General features: G+C 45.5%; 1 protein-coding gene across 1 annotated transcript; it reads right to left on the reverse strand.

Annotated features, from left to right (window-relative positions):
* Positions 1-16,392: 16,392 nt before the first annotated feature.
* BHLHE23 (basic helix-loop-helix family member e23) lies at positions 16,393-17,184 on the reverse strand. The gene has a single exon (XM_009474996.2). It carries the CDS (start codon positions 17,077-17,079, stop codon positions 16,405-16,407), a length of 675 nt encoding a protein of 224 aa, XP_009473271.2. The 5' UTR covers positions 17,080-17,184; the 3' UTR covers positions 16,393-16,404.
* Between the last annotated feature and the right edge of the window lie 1,724 nt (positions 17,185-18,908).

Here is an 18,908-nt window from a genome sequence, read left to right on the forward strand (position 1 = left end):
CTGGGCTCTTCTTTGCCTGCAGCAGGCATCAGGCAACCAGAAGCAGAAGGAGCCGGATTTTTCACCAGCAATTAAGTGGGAGGTAGAAGAAAGCTGCACACTTTGCAGGTGAAGGTTACACCTGGGAAAAGGCTGGCACTCGACACTGGACGTGTAACCCTGAGATCTGACACATTTACTGGTGTCTATGGCTGAGGATTCACAGAAAAAAAGGTGCTGGGTATTTAAGACATGGACCTGCTGTAGGTAAGTATAACATATAACTGGAGAAAGCAGCGGAGCAGCTTGATGGACCCACGGAGGTACATCAGTGTCTCTGCCCTTGGGCATGGTTTATACATTGGTTTGGCTTAGCTCAGAAGGTACCGGGCAATGTGATAAAAGCACAGACGAAATGGGTGTTGCAGGTGGTAACTACAGGGCTTGTCGGAAAACACAGGCTGAACTTGTCGCCCTGAGATTAATGCCAGGGTGCCAGGTCCTGGAATGGGGACGAGGTGGTTACTCTGCCCCGACAATTGGCTCAGGAGAGAGGGAGCACAGATGGAGCCTTCTCCGGCTGGCTAGCCCGGATCAATGACCGGGCCCTGGCTTTCATTATTTACACAAGTAGCACAGATAAAGCTATTAAAAACAAGACATCCGCAGAGAATGGGGAGCCATACGCTGCGCATAATTTACATCAGAGCATGCACCAGCACTAATACATAACCAATGCAATTAAATGCAGGTAAATAGGTAAGGCATATCTCTCCATGGACCACGGTAAGGGAGGATGTTATTTTAGAAGAAGTCTTTGTGATATTTCTGGCTGTTCAACCATTGGAAAACCAAGGACCAAATCCCATGTGGGTGGAATTTCACCCAGGATGCCACATAACCAACTAAATCACAGGAGACAAGGTGCATTAGGCGGCTAAGACAGAGGTGGACTGCTTTCGTTATTTAGACATCAATGGTAATGCCCCAGCACTTGAGCACGCAGTGATTTCCATCTGTGGGTGTTGGCAGAGCACACGGATGGGGAACCCCGTAGGCAATGACACTGCTCTGATAACTTCAACAGATACTTCTTGAAGGGGATGGCCCAAAGCTACTGTCACGAGATGAGGTGGTCTCCGAAATTGCCGGAGCACCACGAAAAGGTTCCTTGGGAAGATTACCCCAGCCCTTAAAAAGAAATATGTTTTCCACTAAAGCCACAAACTATTCCCTGAGCCTCATTTACAGGCTGTTTAATCCCTTTTTGGCCAATAGCATTTTTGTGGGGATGAATATGAAGGACTGGACTGGGTGATCGCCTCTATGGCTAAGGGTTTGTGCTTGTCATGCCACCCAAAATGCTGAAAGATGAGCAATTGAGAAAATGTCTGCTACCGAAGGTGCACGACCCTGAGTCTGTCCTGACACAGAAGAGAGAAGAAGCTGTGGTGTTCGAGGTGGGTATCTGTAGGAGGCAAGTTGGATATGACTTGAGCTTTCATCTAGAAGCTGTTTGGCCCTTGCTGTCCTCCACAGTAGGTGTGATTTCACCAGAGATCACTGACAGATGACAGCATATCTAGTGGCACATTTAATGGCACCCAGATATGCCACTTCCCAGCTATTCCCTGCTGCCACTATGGACCAAGGTCCCTGCTTTCCCAAGGGGTGCCTGACAAGGGTGATGTGCACCCGAGACGCGTGGGGTCTGCACGCCATCTTTCCATGCTCACGTGCAAGAATCGGGCAGCTGTGCCTGCAAGTGGACAGTTACAGCCACTTTCTCAGGATCTGCATGTTTAACAGGCTTAGGCAGCGTTACATCTCCCAGGCACCTTCCCTCCTGTGGGCTGATCCATATAAGCGTCTAAGAGCATCGTACCACTGCCAGGCGATGGTTTCCTTCAATGACAGATGTCCCTGTGCGATATTTAAACTCTGAGGTTCTAATCCCGCAATTACCCATTAGGGAGGTCATTATACATGGATCGACACAGCAAACCTGGGTGGAGATTGACGGTTTTGATTAGTCCCTTCCTCTTTTCCAAACCCAGGATATCTACTGCGTTTCTCTAGACATACGGTGCTGGAGTGGATTCAGCTTTGCGACGATGACAGGACGCTATCTGCTACTCTTTCATTGAACAGTTGGGCTGAGTGTTGCTTTCCTTATTACCGAGGGTAAAAAAATAATGAGTCATTATTAACGGTTGCTGGCATGCGGGCAAAGTTCACAGGTGCTGGGTGAAGGCCAAGTTACGCACATGCCCGTGGCTACACGGCCACAGACGTGCTCCCGTGTGTGGGTCTCCCTGTCGCTACGGGAAATAGGGACGGAAATGCAAATACTGCTACGGGGACAAAGCTCTCCGGTGTGTAACGGGGCTGATACGGCAGAATGCTTTAGTGAATCCCATTCTGTAAAAGTACTCATCTGAAGGTGACAGCAGCCACAAAATGGAGGTGTTAAAAGAGAACTGACGCATCAGATACACTCCAGCTGTCGCCTCCAGTCAGCGCCTCTTCTCTTTCCCCTGTCTGGCCCTCTTCTCTTGGCTAATATCCCTAATGATTAAGATTGAAAACATTTTTTTTCTTCTTTTGCTTTCAGCCTCAAAGGTTGATCTTTGTTTTTCTTCCTTTCTTCCTTCTTTAAACAGCCTTATTTCTCAAAGAAGAGGCAACGGGAACCGAGGAAAAGTCAGCAGTTTGCTGCTTGACCTGTTTTTCTCTAGAAAGCTTGTGAGACACCTTTGGGATGCTTTTCTCTATCCTCCAGGTAAACACTTCTCCAGACCCTGTGCTCAGTACTTTTCTTTTTCTCTCCCAACCCCTGTTTAAAAGATCAGATTTGAAGCATTTTTTTTCTTGCTGCAAAAAGCCTTATAATAGAGACCTGAGGAGCCCAACCCGAAGTCGCTAAGGTCACACTTGGGTCACATCATCTAGTCTGAAACAGCTTTCATTGCTGTGTTATAAATATACAAAAAATATTTTCTGGTTGAAAGTTTGGTGAGGTGGTGGGGGGTGGTCTGCAAACAACTGCAAACTGCTACAGTGGCCCCTGGTCCAAAAATTAATTGAACGTAGTAGACTCTCTTTTTCCAACTGTTCCATAGGGTGATTTTCTCATAGCTTAACCTCAGCCAGGGGAAAGATGAGTCTGCAAGGACAACCATCAAAGAGTTAAAGGATGATGCAGAAGCAAAGGCTGCCAGTTCAGGATGCAAGTAACCCACTAACTCAGGGCTAAAACTAGTGTTTCTTGGTGGGTAATAAAGATTGCTGTGTGGCTCTTCTGATCTGAGACGAAAAGATTTAGTTGAGATCCCTCCCAGGTACCCAGTTTTTTGCAGGGCAGATAGTAAAAGCGTTCCTGGCTCAAGTACCAGTGCCAGTAAGGACCCGTCTCCCTCAGCTCTCATGGCAGGGTAAGGCTTCCCTGCCTGTGTGCCACCCTCCTGCGATTCACTCAAACTGCCAACATTGATCCCCCTCCGTGTAGAGGCTAAGTATTTAGGATCTTTTGGGACACAATTTTTGCTTCAATAAGCCCAGTTGCATAAAGTGTATGTGTGTATACAAGATCGTGGGCTTTAAGCAGACAAACATTCATCGTCGTGCTGACAAACGGGCCATACAGGTGTGAACATATCTCCATCAGCAGATACATTGAGACACTGATCAATCCATCACTATACCTCAGGATGTTATTTTGTGCAGAGAAATAAAAATCTTCTAAATCCATTTCTACTCTTGTCTCAGGGGTGCTGTGGAAAATTACCCGATGGTGAAGAATGTCATTACTAAAGTCTTATTCTGTCCAAGCAAAATGGTTGATGAATTAATGTAAATAATCTACAGTATTTTGCTTTAAATAGTCCACCATCAGTTAGAAATTTCATAAAGAGAATGAAGCAACAAGAAAATGTCATAGAACTCGATGGTGTTTTTTTCCAATAGTGGCTATTTTGAAAATATACTCTGCTTGCTTACATGAACAACACACAGAGAAGAGTTAAAAGTGGCACATTATCTTTCCAATGACATATTTAGCCAGTTATTCAGGCTATAATGAAGCTGTGTAATGAAGTCAATGTCCTTGAAAGTTCTTCATCAATTTTTTTCTCATCTGTCAGCATATCCACTTGCCGACACAATATTAATTAAACACAACATTTCCTGGAGTGTTGAAGTGAAGTCCCATCACTGATAATGAACAGGTTTAGGAGAGTCACATCCCAACAAAATTACTTTTTAAACCAGCCTTATTAAGCAGAAAATTAGACCTAAATCACCCTACAACATCCTCATTAAAAGCCACTGATCCTTGGCTGCTTCTATGTTCTAACATCTTTAATTAGCAAACTGCTAGTCTATCTGCCATGATAAATGCTATTAATCTTACCTTTCATTTGCTTTCTCTTAACCTATCATTTGCCCACTTCAGGGAGACACACACTTCCACCAGAATTCATTTTATTGCGTCTAACGTCCTTGTAAGGATGAAAAATGCGGTAGTCACGGGTTAAACGCCATGACTCTCTCCACCCTCACTCCATCACTGCATTTCAGGATTTGTAGATCTCTCGGAAGGCAGACTTGCTGTGTTTGAGGGGAAATTAAGAGTATTTTCCAGTAGTTACGTATGGAATACTGCTGTCAAGCCTTGATAGTAAACCACAGTGCAACTGTGGATCAGCGCCCTCTCTGCTGCCCTACTTAAACCAGGGAAGAGTTACAGACGTCAGTTGAAAAATCTTCTGGGTGTCTGCGAAGGCTCTACCCAGGGAAAAGAAATGCTTTAAAAACACAATTGCATTTTAGAATTGTAGCTACTAAATCTACAACCTTTGAGTAGCCTTTACAAAGCGTGACAGCTTCACAGCTTCCTTAATATTTGTTCACGGAAGCTCCAGAATATATCAGGACAAATAACATACTGCGTTAGGCCACTTTCACATTACATGAATCAGATTTAAGCGTATAATGCAGTGCCATACTACGCATTTCAGAAACGCATTATTATTTGCTGTGTTCTCAGGTACAAAATGCCACCTTGTATGTGCAGTGCTTTTTTTCCGCCTTATAACTATGGAATCGGGACTTTTCACTAGGTTCGTGCTGCCTGATTTTTGCAGTGGGTCTGTGCATCATCTTCGCACAGCAAACAACATCACCGTGTTCAGCTCACAGCCCCTGGGCAACAGAGAAGTACACATTTGACCTCACCCCCCCAAATATCTTGCGTGATAAATTCAGTTTGCGTTATTCAGTAGGTCTTTTCAACGGGCCTCTGAGAGAGGCTCTCACCTGGATTAACGTGACTTTTCCTGATCGCAGACACTGTCCGCAACCTTCAACTTTAAGAGCTTAGCTCTGAGGTTTGCCAGCATGATTTACTCCACTTACCCCTATTCATTTATCTCTTTCATTGTTATTATCCCATATTATTTAGTGACCACACTTGCTTCCCACAGATATAAACACTTTCCCTCGGCAGCTTTAATGAAAGCTGCTTTTAATTTCACATTGCCTTGGGTTATTCTGGCTGCTGATGGGCTGCTTCTTATTGGGGCCAGGTTGTTCTGACTGCTAGGAAACAGCAACCTTTTAAGCTCTCACTTCAAGTCCTAGCACTCGGCGGTAAGGCAGGGGTTTCTCTCACTCTGTTTATGTGTCTGGAAACTGGGATCTATTCTAAGCTACCTGCGAAGCTTCTGCAGTCAATGTCAAGAGATAGGCGTCCCCAGAAGGCGACGTGTCCACCTATTCTACAGTGACATGAAGCACCCTTGGGAAACCGTTATCTATTATTCCTCAGTCTGGAGACAGCCCAAGCTTAATTAGTAGTCTGACTTTTAGATGTTGAGTTAGGTACAATAATCTGACTCCCAGTGATTTTTTTTTCGGTCTGGAGCAGATGAGTCACGATTCGTATGCAAGAATCGTATTTGTGAAGCTGTGCTTTTCTAATGAACCCCTTCTCTCACCCCCAATATGTTTCCATTATCTTGCCATCAGGAAATAATTTTTTCTCCTGCACGCAAAGACACATGACGTGCTCATTTACTTGTACACGTGCGAAACCAGATTAACTACTCCATAAATTAGTTAAAAGATTTTCCCAGAGAAAATGAAGAGGAAAGACATGTAATTTCCACTTCTTAACTCCTGAATGAATGAAGATACTCTGTCTGCCCTGTCCATGGCTATCTAGACAGATACTAGAAATCAAGATCACTCAATTGTGGTGACGAAGTTTATGTGAACAGAGGGTCTCCAGTCTACCCCACGCTATTAATGCTTTTTATCTCAAAATTAATGATCACAGTGGGGTTTTTCATATTTGGGTTAAACTCCACCATCCTGTGTCTCCAAATTTGGGGTATGCCGAGCCTGAATTTTAACAGCTGGGCCAAATGAAACCCCGAACTTGGGGTAAAATGAATGGAAATAGAGATCAGAACAAACTTTTGGTCTAACTCAAATAGAGTGTTTCATGCCAGCAGCTAGAATCATGTGGTGAATGAATCATAAGCCAGTGTAGCAAACAGACTGGAAGTCATTGGAGAGTCATCAGAAGATTTGTGACGAAAAAATATTGGCCTTTTCCATGACTGGACTGGTTACGGGCCATCCTTGTCCGAGCAGATGCCCCTCACATCACTACCAGGCTGAGGCACTTTCTGCTGGCCAAATCCCAACTCGCAGCGCCTTGGAGGAGCTTTTAGAAGTTTTTAGATTATATTAAAGTGCAAAAGATGAGCGTTCCTACTACTGCAGGACCTGATGGGAGCATCAGACTCCTGTGGAGCACAACTGCCACATTCAGCAAATGAGCAGAGACACCTTTTCGGCTGGGTTGAATACAATATCCTCTGTGCCTTACCTGGTCACCTGGGTCATCTCCTTTTGACCAGAGCGCTCCTCGTGTCGTTTCCTAGCAGAGTCTTTAATGCCATCGGGAAGGCGAAAAGAGTTCTTTCATTTCAGACAACTACACCCAGCCATTACAGGTGTTTCAGCCAGCAGAAACGTGTGTGTCATCAGCAGTGTCGGTGTCACGAAGGAAATCTTGGAAAGGGCCAGAGAATGGAAATGAAGTGCCAGAAGTCAACTGCCCAAATAATGCTGATCACAAAAAGTGAATTTTATGAGGCTGGCACTTGTATCATTTGAAAATGAGAAGGCTCCCTGACATTAGGAGAGGGATACTGGTGAAAAATTAGTGTAAGAAATGGATTAGCTCTGTGGAATGAAAACCAAAGGTTGGGTGTCAAACTGGGAGGGGAATTACAGGTTGTAAGCATCATCCTCTCACGACCAGTGAAAGCAAACCGGGGCTGCTTCAAAACCGAAGGCTAAAGTAGGGATGTGACTATACGAATAAAAAAATCCCTGTTAGAAGTGCCTGTTTTCCTTGTAAAAAGAAAAACAACGAGCCGTTCAGCCAGGACAGCACCTCCTCCCACCGTGTATGGGTCTTGCTTCCCGGGGCTACCAGCTCTGTGCAGGACTCCCTCGGAGGCAGCAGCCCGTGGCTCCAACAGCGACAGAGACGCAGAGAGAGCAGCAAGGGACAGCCCTGCGATGACACTTCGTGTTACAGACTGGTGCTTTCACAGGCAGAGCCAGGGTCTCGGCTGGAGTCTTTGCCATCTCCCCCGTTTCAGGGCAAGAAGCGAAGGGCGTTGAGACAGGAGCTCAGAGAACCAGAAAGCCGCGTTTTGCAGCGAGGGCATGTTTCTGTAGCAAAGTATTTCACAAACTCTGGCCCAGATTCTCCCCTACGACTCGACTGCGCTCGGTGCAAGACGAGGATTGGAGAACAAAGGTGGCTTGAAGCCACCTTTATGCTTCTCCACTCTGGAAGCAGCTGGGGACTGGCTGGTCCCTGGGGTAGGTGCAAGTTGCCTTGGGCTAGCGGAGCGGCAGGAGATGACTAGAAAATAGCCAAGATGTAGCTACACCTCCTTTTCCATTGGCTGTCACTGCTCCAGAAGGAACCAGGAGGTGGCTTGGGTGACACCACCGCCACAACGGAGACTCAGTCTTCCCAGGGACCCCGAGCGTGCGGGGAGAGAGAGAGAGAAAATGTCAGCGCCGATGCTGCCGAGGAGGCAGCGTAGCGCGCGGCTTCCTTAGGAAAGCAGCAAGCTAAGATCATCTGAATTCAAATACGGTGAGCCACTCACTCAAGTCAGTGTGTGTCCATGGGCAAACACCTTGATCTTTTCTGTGCCTCAGGGCAAGGCAACTGGAGAGGGAAGTCAAAAGCAACAGAATTTCACTCAAATGATCAGGCGCTGCTTCTAAATTTGGTTTAACTCTAAAAACAAAAGCAAGTAAATATCTATAGACATGCACACTCAGTGTGGTCAAGAATTAATTTTTCACATATTTATATAGAAACTATTCTGTTTGCAGGCAGCATCAGAACCCCACCGAGGGCAGAAGCATTTACAGGGGAGATAATTTGCAAGAATGAGAACTTCAACAAGCAGTCTGGTCCTAACAAGTGCACACGAGAGCTCAAAAAGGAAGGGAAAATCTTTTGCCCAAGAAGAGATTTTGGTTTTGCTTTCGATGAAAGCAAATGCAAGATGGACCCCAAACATCTGCAAAGGAGAGAAGCATTTCAGAAAAGGTGCTTTTTGCAGCATTGCTTGGCCCCCAGAAAAGGGTATTTGTGAACTGCTACAAGCGAGCACCTGAAAGAGGAGTCAAGTCATACAGGAATATGCTTCCCTATGCTGTACGATCTCCCAGTACCGAGATTATTCCACGCGGTGCCACATTCAATTGCAAAAAGGACCGTTAGGAGTAATAGAGCTCCTGTAACTAAAGCGTTTTCTGTCCTCAAATCTTCCAGGAAACTGATTGAGGCAAGAGAGGGAAAGAGCCAAGGGGAGAAAACTTGTGAGAAGTAAAATTGTATTTTCTTGGACATTGGAAAGGATGTAAAACTAACCCAGAGGCCTGCAAGTCAGCAGCCATTTTAACATTTTGCGAGAGATTTTCCTCTTTTTCCCCTACAGCCTCAGTTCTGCTGTAAACACGGAGCGCACCCACCACGGCTGTCAGCTGCGTCGTTTGCTTTACACTGAAGCTGCCAGGAGATAAAAAATACTTAAGGTAACGTAAATCTCAAATTGGTGGCATAAGGATTTCTTCATGACATCTCCGTGAAGAGCGCAACGCGTGGCGTTTACTTTTACTTTCAGCAAATCAATAAAAATAGGGTGCATGCTTTTGGAAACCAGTGAAAGCCAAGATATGGCGGTTCACCGTCGTTCTTCCCGCAAAGCTGCCGACGGCAGAATGGGAAACTAACCCCCTGTCCAGTCCCGAGACATCGCTTTCTTTTTTAAGGGTAAAATAAAATGATGACAAATATTATTCATGGGTTTGTCAGGTTGAACAGGTCAAAGCAATTTTTCAGGAGACCGGTGGTTTTTATGCAATGACGCTTTCTGTGCTACGGTCAAATGATGGACAAAGTTTCATGCAAACATGATAAAAGCATTGCACTAAAGCTACCAACAATCGATGGAAGAAAGACACATCAGGTAAATAAATTATAGACATATTCGTTCATGCGTGCACAGGTGCAATATACGTGAAGACATTATAAATGTGCATCAACAGATCATGCATGTGGATGTGCATTTTACACAGATCAACACGCCCGCACATGCCACCACAGCAGCGTAGCCTAATTTTGAGGTTTTTTCTTCAATAATCAGTTGACTGCTGCTTTCTTGAAGGCAAATACAAGCACAATAAATTCCTTACTGGTATCACGGCAGAGGAAACATTACTACAGACTACAGAAAAGTTCGGCACTAGTAAATTCGGATGAGCACCATTACTGTGATTACTGTTTGTGCAAAGATATGCCCGCCTCATTGTCATTTCTTATACTACATCAAGCAGAGGCTGGTGGGGACCTAGCGCCGCTGTCGCCCAACTGAATGTGACCTTTTTTGGGTGACCGCGTTGCGGTGGGGGGTTTTCCTGCTCCTCTGGGAATGTGTGAATAAAAAAAAGTGCAGGCCCTAGGACTCAACGTAAGGTTTTAATAAGAGCAGAAATTAAATAGGTGAGCTTTTTGCTTTTAAATGTCAGGGGTGTAACTTTCCCATCATTTGCAGGAGCAAAGGGAAGGGGCTAAATATCTTGGGATGTGGCGAGTTTTAAGCCACATAATGATGGCGATAAAAATCTGTAATGTCAGTTGCCTTGTGGCAATCAACAAACATTTCGCATTATGCTTGCATCTTAAGGTTTGCGGCCAAAAACCAGATTTGCCTCTGTCTCATTAAAATAACGAATGCAGTCCGAATGGATCTGCACTGATTCACTGTACGTCACACTAAATCACAACGCTTTTCGGAGCCAACTGACTATGGCCTCATTACTTTAGACAAAAGTGGGCTTGGAGGAAAAACTGGGGTGATGGTTTTTTGCTCAGCCATGTTTTTCCCTTTGAAATACTTAAGGCAAAAGAGCAGATAGTTTTTTTCCCATTGGTAGCTGAGGGAGGCTGGGTTATATTCATAGCACAATTCCATATCAGTGTACACAAGCACACAAAACGTCAGTGTTAGCTTGGGGAAACAGAAATTAAGCAAATACGAATGGCATTAACGAAACAGATTTTAATGAACGTGAATCTCCAATGAAATGGAAGACTTAAAAATGACAATAAGCTGTTAAATAATTTAAAGACAAAAAAATATATTTTAACTGTTTCACTAGGGCAGGGAGTTTGAAACCCAGCACGCTCTCCTCCTCTGCTGTGTAAGACGTTACGTACTTGCGGTTTGTCTTCTGCAAGTCTTTGTTCTGCGAATTTCACTACCTTAAGTATAGCAAAAAAATGAAAACCCATTTTCTTGTCTGAAACAGCTTGCCTAAATATCTCTACAAGTTTATGTATTTGAACATTAACACTTAAGATTAATCTGTTTGTCCTTCAAGAAATGGAGAGTTGTGCTCAAAACTGTTTCGCGCTTCAGGACTAAACATTAACTCAAATGTTACTGTTGTTAAATGAAGCTAAGAATATTTAAAAAAATTAACTGGATCATTTTAAAACTATATGTATTTATAAATACAAATAGAAATAAGATTTTGAGGTAACAGGTAAAAGAATGATGAATTTTGACTATGAGAAGATTATGTAAAGTTCATGGTGAAAATCATACGTCAAAACATCTGAATGAATGACAAAGACCTCTCAAATATATTCTTTGTTTTGATAATTGCTTCCATTTTCTTTTATGCAGATATGCTTTATTGTAAAGAGAAAATGCTTGATATTAAGCTATTTTCCTACAAAAAACATGCAAACATTTCTAATTTGGTAGCAAAATACTTTGTTCTATACCCACTAGGTATTTTTTTTCAGGTAGGAGAAAAACTGCCTGAGAAGCATTCACAGAATGACTGATGTAAATGTTATAAATCCCCGAATTTTACATCTCCCTTTGAACGGCATGCCAAAGGGGATTAAAGACTAAAGACATATCACAAATTTACATTATTAAAATTACTGTAATCAAGAGTCTTTTCTAGCCTTAATCAGGATTAGTGAAAACAAAAAAAACCCAACTTTTCTACTGTGCAATACTCATCAAAATTCTATCAAATGACAGGTAACAGAGTAAAAGCAGTTTTAAAAATGAAAAATATCGGTTGCTCTATTCTAGTATTCTTTAAAAGTATTTTCACCTATTTGAGATCAGAGCAATGATTTCTCTCCTGATAATTCACATGGCAGGCAACAAGCATAGGTAAAAATAAATTTCAGTAACGCTGCAAAGTCTGACCTCTTATTTTCAGGAGCGCGTCCAGGAAACACACTTGTTCGAACATACGCTATAGAAGCAGGAGGGAAAAGCACAATGTGGAATGCTTGGTTTTGTTCTCCTGAACCGTAAGCGAAATAATCCGAGTTGTGGAAAACTCGACTAGAAGCCTGCCGTACGTGAGAACTCAACCTTGCGGGACACGCGCCGCGACTCCCTCGCTGCTGAGCTGGCAATAAGCAGGCTCGGTCTGGAGAACCGCGAAAGCGTTTCAGTGAGGTCTTTATCCACCGTGCCCAACGCTCTACAGTTCTGCTGCAGGGCCGATGCAGTAAAGGGATAAAGCTTGTACAGGTTTTTCTGGTCCACTGGAGCCTCTCAAAGAAGGCAGCGTTGTGCTGGTTTCGGAAACCACTGCTGTGCTCTGAAGCATCAGGCCCCATCTTTCTGTCACTAGCATCACCAGAAATGCTGCCAGTTAGTAAAACAGCAGCAGGATCGGACCCTACGTTCATTTCACCCTTGTAAGACGTCAACTACCGTTTTAGAAAGGGAATTATAGAAACACATCTGTAAAGAACAATCCCGAAATGATCTGAGAACAATGACCCATCGCTTTCTAAAGTCTCGGAAACAAGCTTGGCAATGCAGCAATAGGCAGATACTGTGACGATACGTCAGAAAATCAGCGATACGGATTAAAGAACAAGGAAAACTGCATGATTCTCAGGGCTTCTTTCTCAGAACTCCAGCTGATTTAACTTTTTGCTGGTATCTGAAGTAGACACCTGCCTTCCGGGAGCTCCATCTTCAAACCTGTTGCTTCCCTGTATTTGGTTAAATAAGATTTTACCTCACAAGCTCAAGACTGCTAATGTTAAATCTGGATTGACGCAGTGCAAATGGACAGCAGTTTCCAACCCCCTATTAGTAAGGTTATACTGGTAGGTAAACCATCAGCTTTGGTTAGTGACTAGAATTACAGAGCTTAAAAAAGCAACGGGCACTGGAACAGCATCTCCTCTTTGTGTCTCTTCCTAATGACGCCTCATGCTGATCGTTCTTGAAGTTTAAAGAAAAACTAAATGAGGTTAGAAAACAATATATTATCTTTAATTAAAAGTTGGCATTATGTTTTCTTTGAAGTATGAACATACCAGGATAACGAGTACATTAGAACACATGATCTGTATTTCAGTTCCATCTGAGCATACACCGTGAATCCATCTTGGAAAAAAAGCAGGCATCATAACAAGAACATTTGAGCAGAAAAACAGATCTTCAGCATTTTGAAGTCCTCCCTTCATATTCTGTGAAACACCAGCTGGAAGCAGACACTTAACACCTTACACGGTACACAAAATAATTTTTTTTTTCCATATGCCAGAGAAAGGGAAAAACAAATGACAAGTTACGGGATCTCATCCCCAGGATAACCGTGCACGTTTGCAAGGTTAGCACCGATCCTTCATGCGCACAAATGCAATAATCAGACGCTAGTTTATCCCCTCCCAACAAAATCATCTTTCCAGTGGCATTAGGCATTCGCTTGGCAGCGGTTTTAGCAGCAGCTCAGCACAAAGCGTAAATCACAGCGGAAGAGATGCCCTCCTGCCAACGGGCAAGGCAAAGGGCTCCGCACGGGTTTCAAGTCTGAATGAGAAGAGTTCAGATCCTAAAGTCCGTGGTGGCTGGAAGCAACTCACAGGATTGAACCTTCAGATTCACCGAGAGTTAGTCCACTGTGTTTTAGTTTAATATTAATTTGCTTGTTGCAGGAAAAGTTATGATTGGACTTCTTTTTACTTTTGAATTAACAAACCTGTACTTTAAGGCTGATTTTAACAGTGATTTACAAGTTCCTCTAGTATTGCTTTGATAAGTTCTTCCCTTCTGTTTTTAATACCTAGCCTTTTAACAGTACGTAGATACTCAAGCTTGCTACTTTTTCTATCAAAATTTTCTGTAATGCAGGTCTTATCTTCTGCATTTGAAATGCCACATTTAGCCTCCTGAGATCGTTTAATTCAAAGTGGGCTCTCAAAGAGCCTTCTGAATATTTCAAGGACTCTCAGAAGGTGGATTTTTAGGATTCTAGGTAGATAGGGTAATATGAGCAAGCTTTTTGCTCACGTAAATCATAGGAGAAGAATTAAACAATCATCGTGCTAAAAACCATTGTTCCAAAAATAGCTTGTCTCTAAGACTATGAGGACTTTTTTAGGCTCTGAAATTAGTGAGCCACATTTTTTGCCATAATTATTTGAGAAAAAAGTAGTTATAAATTCCATTATTGCCAGTGGCTTTAGCCAAACCAAACTCATATTTAGTATCAAGCTGTTAAATACTTTATTCTCCAGCTATTTAAGTTTTGGTGAAAAATGAACAGTGAAACTAATCTCCATTTAAATATTCCCAACTGCTCAATCTTCTATAATTCTAACCAGAAGTAATAAACATTTACCTAAAAATCGTGATTCTCCATTAAGCTGACCTTTTTTTCAAAATATTATCTAGCAACAACTCAGTCTGCAAAATTTTAAATGATCTTTGCTGATTTGCAGTTTCCAGTCATTTTTGCTTCCGTAGTGGTTTTGGTCGGCTTTTGCTTCATCAGATGCCTTTTAAGAGTATTTTCAAGATTTTCTTTTACGGAAAAAGGTACAACAGATAAACTGTTCTGTAAAACTATTCTGTAAAAAAAGAAGAAATGAAGATACAAAAATGGAAATGAGCAGGAACCAGTTTTCAACATATGTCTTTATGAATGAAGCTTAATCACACACTTCGTTTTCCAAACACAAAAAAGCCTTTCGGAATTGTATTAATTAAAATTAAGTGCCACAGACAAGCGGCTTTAGAGGGATGGCAGTCCTTTTCAAATTAGCATAACACTAGCGACAGGCATGGAAATTGGTTTAATAACCCTAAATAGTTACACCCCACTCCTAACACAAATGGCCACGGACAGCTCTAGCCCCTCAGGCTGCGACTGTGCCAGTTTATGCGGTTGCGCTGACATTGGGTGGGTATTCCAATCTGGACAGAAATCACCGAATGCACCTCAATTATTATTATTATATAATGACTAGTGAAGCATACAAGGCACCAAAGCATTAAACATCATAAACCAGAAAACCAAAGTAAACCAACACAAGCAACATCAAAAACTTAGCCAGCGAGGGACTCGCTTTGTAACTTGTACTAACACAGTTAATACTTGGCAAGAGATTATTAGTTTAGTCATGGTATTAAATAGCCCGAACCCCACACACAGGTCTATGGTCAAGCCGTAAATATAACATAAAACTGAGCCAAAGGGATAAGCAGAGTCTTTAAGCGATTTCCTTCCCTGCCATGTTTTACATGGATGTCCTCGGAGCTAAGCTCGATGCTACAATAACCCCTTTTAAACAGCACTTTCAGAGCACAGCATTCTCCAGCAAGTGTCAAAATACACAAGCTAAATCTCTACCTACTTAACTCTAAATGTCAGGCATAAACAACATTTTTTTGTGCGCTCATGATTCATGAGAAACTGGAGAAAAAGCAAATCCCTGCTGATAAGGAGCTGAACGTCCACAAGCTTTTTCCAAGTATTCTGATCATTTGCCTAACTTCACTACGCTGCTCCTCCGCAAAGGACTGCCACGTCCGTCTCCGCTTTACCTTACTTCAGCAGGGGTTTTGCTTTGACTGCCAGCTGGTTTGAGAGACATGTAGGACAGAGAAAGTGGTTATTCATGTCTTTTATTTATTATAAATACATATAAATATGTTACGTGACCTTTTGCTTTGTTTGTCATGATGAGCAACAACTTTGGAAAATCATCTGGAAAACGTAACCAAGCTGAGAAACAGGCAAAAAGCAAGCATTAGCATACAATCACAGGTTCCTCTCAGTTCAAGAACGGGTTCATTTCTCTTTTTTTTTTTCCTCCTAAAGCAAAAAAATAAGAAGCATCTCATTTTGAAGCATCTATTGTTTTATCAAGAGCACCGAACTTCGCCCTGCCCCCCCAGGAGCTGACCAAATGACATTTTCATTTGGCTTCGCGGTTGCAGTCCGACCCCAGCTGGCTACGCAGGACCCCCCCATGATTCTGAAACATTGCATAGTTTTGCAGCTGGATTTTGCTCCCCCCCCCTCTGCTTTTAAGCTACTTTTAACACAGCTTGATCATACCAAAGAAAACTCACGAGGTTTCTGCTTCCACATCTCTCTCCCTCCCTGGTTTTCTATAGTTTAGTTTAAAAACCGCTCAGAAACTTTGTAGATCAGAGCAAGCAGAAAAGCAACATTATGCTCACAGTCCATTAACACGCTGGGAAGGCAATAACTCTACAGATGGAGTTGCATGTGGGGGGTAACTAAACAAAGTTGAGAGTGGGTGTTTTTGGGGTCCATGTAAACTGCCAAATACTTCCAAATGGGGTACGGGGAGGGGGTATTTAAGAAAAGCAAACAAAAAGAAAACCCAGACTTAACTGATGGTAGGAAGCCAGGGCTGATGGTAGTGGAAAGAAGAGTGCACAGGAAAAAAAAAAAAAAAAAAAAAAAAAAAAAAAAAGAAAACAAAACCAGAAAGCCCAAAGAAGCCAGAAGTCAAGGCTTGTCATTACAGTGTTTGCAGAGGGCAGAAGCGGCTCCTGTGAAGGCAGTGCATTTCTCAGGGCAGCCGGGCAAGGCCGTGCCGCCAAAGGGGTAGACGGCCGACTGTCCGAAGGGGTTGAGGGTGGCGGGCAGCGGGGTGCTCAGCGTCTGGCCCTGGTTGAGGTAGGCCACCAGCCGCCGCATCTCCTCCAGGGCCTGCGCCTGCATGAGGATGTAGTTCTTGGCCAGGAGCAGGGTGGCGATTTTGGAGAGTTTCCGCACCGAGGGGCTGTGGGCGTAGGGGATGACCGAGCGCAGCCCGTCCAGGGCGTCGTTCAGGTCGTGCATCCTCCGCCGTTCCCGCGCGTTGATGCTGAGGCGCAGCGAGCGCTGCTCCTTGGGCTTCTTGCCCAGGGCTCCCCCCTTCAGCTTGCCCTCCCGCTCGAAGGCCGCGCCGCCCTTCACCCCGGCCTCGAAGCCGTCCTCCTCGTCGCCGCTCTGCTCGCCGCTGCTCTCCGCCGACTTGCCCAGCGTCCCGGGGTGAAAGTCCGCCCCGCCGCCCCCCGGGTAGGTCCCCCGCGGGCTCTCGGCACCGCCGCGCACAGCCCCGTAAGGGAAAGCCGACGGGCCGTAGCCCGGGGCCAGCGCCAGGTACCCCTCGCCGCCCAGCGACTTGAGCTCGGCCATCGCCTTGGCGAGGAGCGAGGGGGAGCCGCGCTCCGCCGCCGCCTCGCTGCTGAGGAGAGGGAGGACGAGGAGAACGCACCGCCGCGCTGCCCGCGCTGCGCCCGGGCTGGGGGCGGGCAGTGAGCGCGGCGCCGGCCCCGCCGCCCCTTTTATGGCGGAGAGGGGCCGCTGGGATTCCCCCGCCGCCCAATCAGAGGGGCCGCGGCGGCGGCGCGGGGCGGCCGGCGGCGGGCAGAGCCTGAGGCGGCGGCGGCGGGAGGAAAGGGGCGCCGGGAGCAGGGCCGGCCCCGAAGGGAAGGGCCGGTCCGGTCCGGTCCGCCTCTCCCCTCGGCCCGCCACCGCGGGGAGAGAAGATGCGCCCGGCGGAGGGCTCCCGGGGTCCGTTGGGGGCGACAGACACCCCGCGATGGGCGGTGAAAGGAGGCGCTGCCTGAGGAGCGGCGGGACAAAGCAGCTCCGGGAAGTGAGCGGGAGTGGAGATGAATCGCCGTGGCGCTCTCGGGACTTGCGTCTGCTGGCTGGGAGGGGGCGGCGGAGGGGAGGCTGCCGACACGGACGGCACAGCAGCCAAGTCGCTTCACCGAAGCCGCCCCCGGGCGCGGGAAGGGCCGGGAAGGAGCCGCCGCCTCCTCCTCCAGCCCCCGGCTCGCAGCCTCTCCACTCTCCGGAGACGTGAGAGCAGGTTCAGCTCTTAAAGGTGGCTGCACTGAACTCCAGGCTTGGAGAAGCTTTTAAAAGCTGAGTTTCCCTTCCTAAAATTAACGAGAAAAGGCGATGGTTGAGCTGGTGCTTCAGACTGCCTCTCACCTAGCCCGGGTTAGCCCCAAAGCAAATAAAGAATTGATTAGGGAACCAGAATATTTTCTGGAGAGTTTTCTAGCGTCATTCCCAGGGAAAACGGGAGAAGTGAACGCTCCTCCCGCCCAGACACGGGACCAGGGACCACTGGTGGTGGGTGTTGCGATGGGAGGCAAAGGCATGCAAGGTCTCGACGGCCATGGGCACGGCTTGCTGGTCAGGTCGCTTTGATTTAGGTGGGGGTGACAGAGGCGGCACCTGTTGTGCAGAGAGATTTCCAAGGCAAAGGCCCCGTCTATTTCCATTTTCTTCAGAGACTCCCTCTGCTCCTCCCTTCTGTGTGCCAGGAAAAGGAATTTGATCCTTGGTGACTCGGTCCAGCTCTGAAGGGACCCCCTGCCCTTCCCAGTTGTGGGTACCAGTAACTGAGTGCTAAGCTCGGAAAGGAAACAAACCCCTCCACGTAATGGCCTGCAGCGTGTGAGAAATCGTCACTGAGGGGGAATCCTTCCCGTGACTGGTGGAGTGTCTGGCCCACGGAGAAATCTCACGGAGAATCCAGGGCAGCCACTGCTAAAGGTGAGAGCTGCATAAAAAAGGATAATCAGGATGCCTTGTCCCGTATTCCTGCATTGAGATGACAGGGAGGGCTTAATCTTTAATTGCAGCAGAAAGAAGTCCCAGTCTCATTTTTTTCTAGGCTTCTGCGACTGCTTCACGGTACTGAGTTTTAGTATAAAGATAGTATAAGGGCATACCAGGCTGTCTCCAAGCATGACATGTGCCTGGTCCAGGCCCCTCAAGTGTCTGCTTAGAAAGGATGGGATGAATCCTGCGTAGTGACATACAGATGCGAGCAGGTGGATATTGCCTACAGGCAGGTGCAACCAGTTGATGCAGATGTACCTGGTAGGTTATTTGCTGTAGTAAATAGCTTGGGCGTTAAGGTGACACGAGGCTTTTTCCAGAATGCGTTTTGTTTTTATCAGGCCCTCTACAAAGCGCAGTTAGCTTGTCCTCTTCCCATCACC

This window comes from Nipponia nippon, unplaced genomic scaffold, assembly GCF_047370975.1.
Source record: "Nipponia nippon isolate SJK-2023a ecotype South Korea unplaced genomic scaffold, ASM4737097v1 scaffold_13, whole genome shotgun sequence".
NCBI classification, from domain to species: Eukaryota; Metazoa; Chordata; class Aves; order Pelecaniformes; family Threskiornithidae; genus Nipponia; species Nipponia nippon.

Coding starts and splice junctions, on each gene's coding strand:
- BHLHE23 (XM_009474996.2), bottom strand. CDS start 17,079: ATGGCCGAGCTCAAGTCGCTGGGCGGCGAGGGGTACCTGGCGCTGGCC.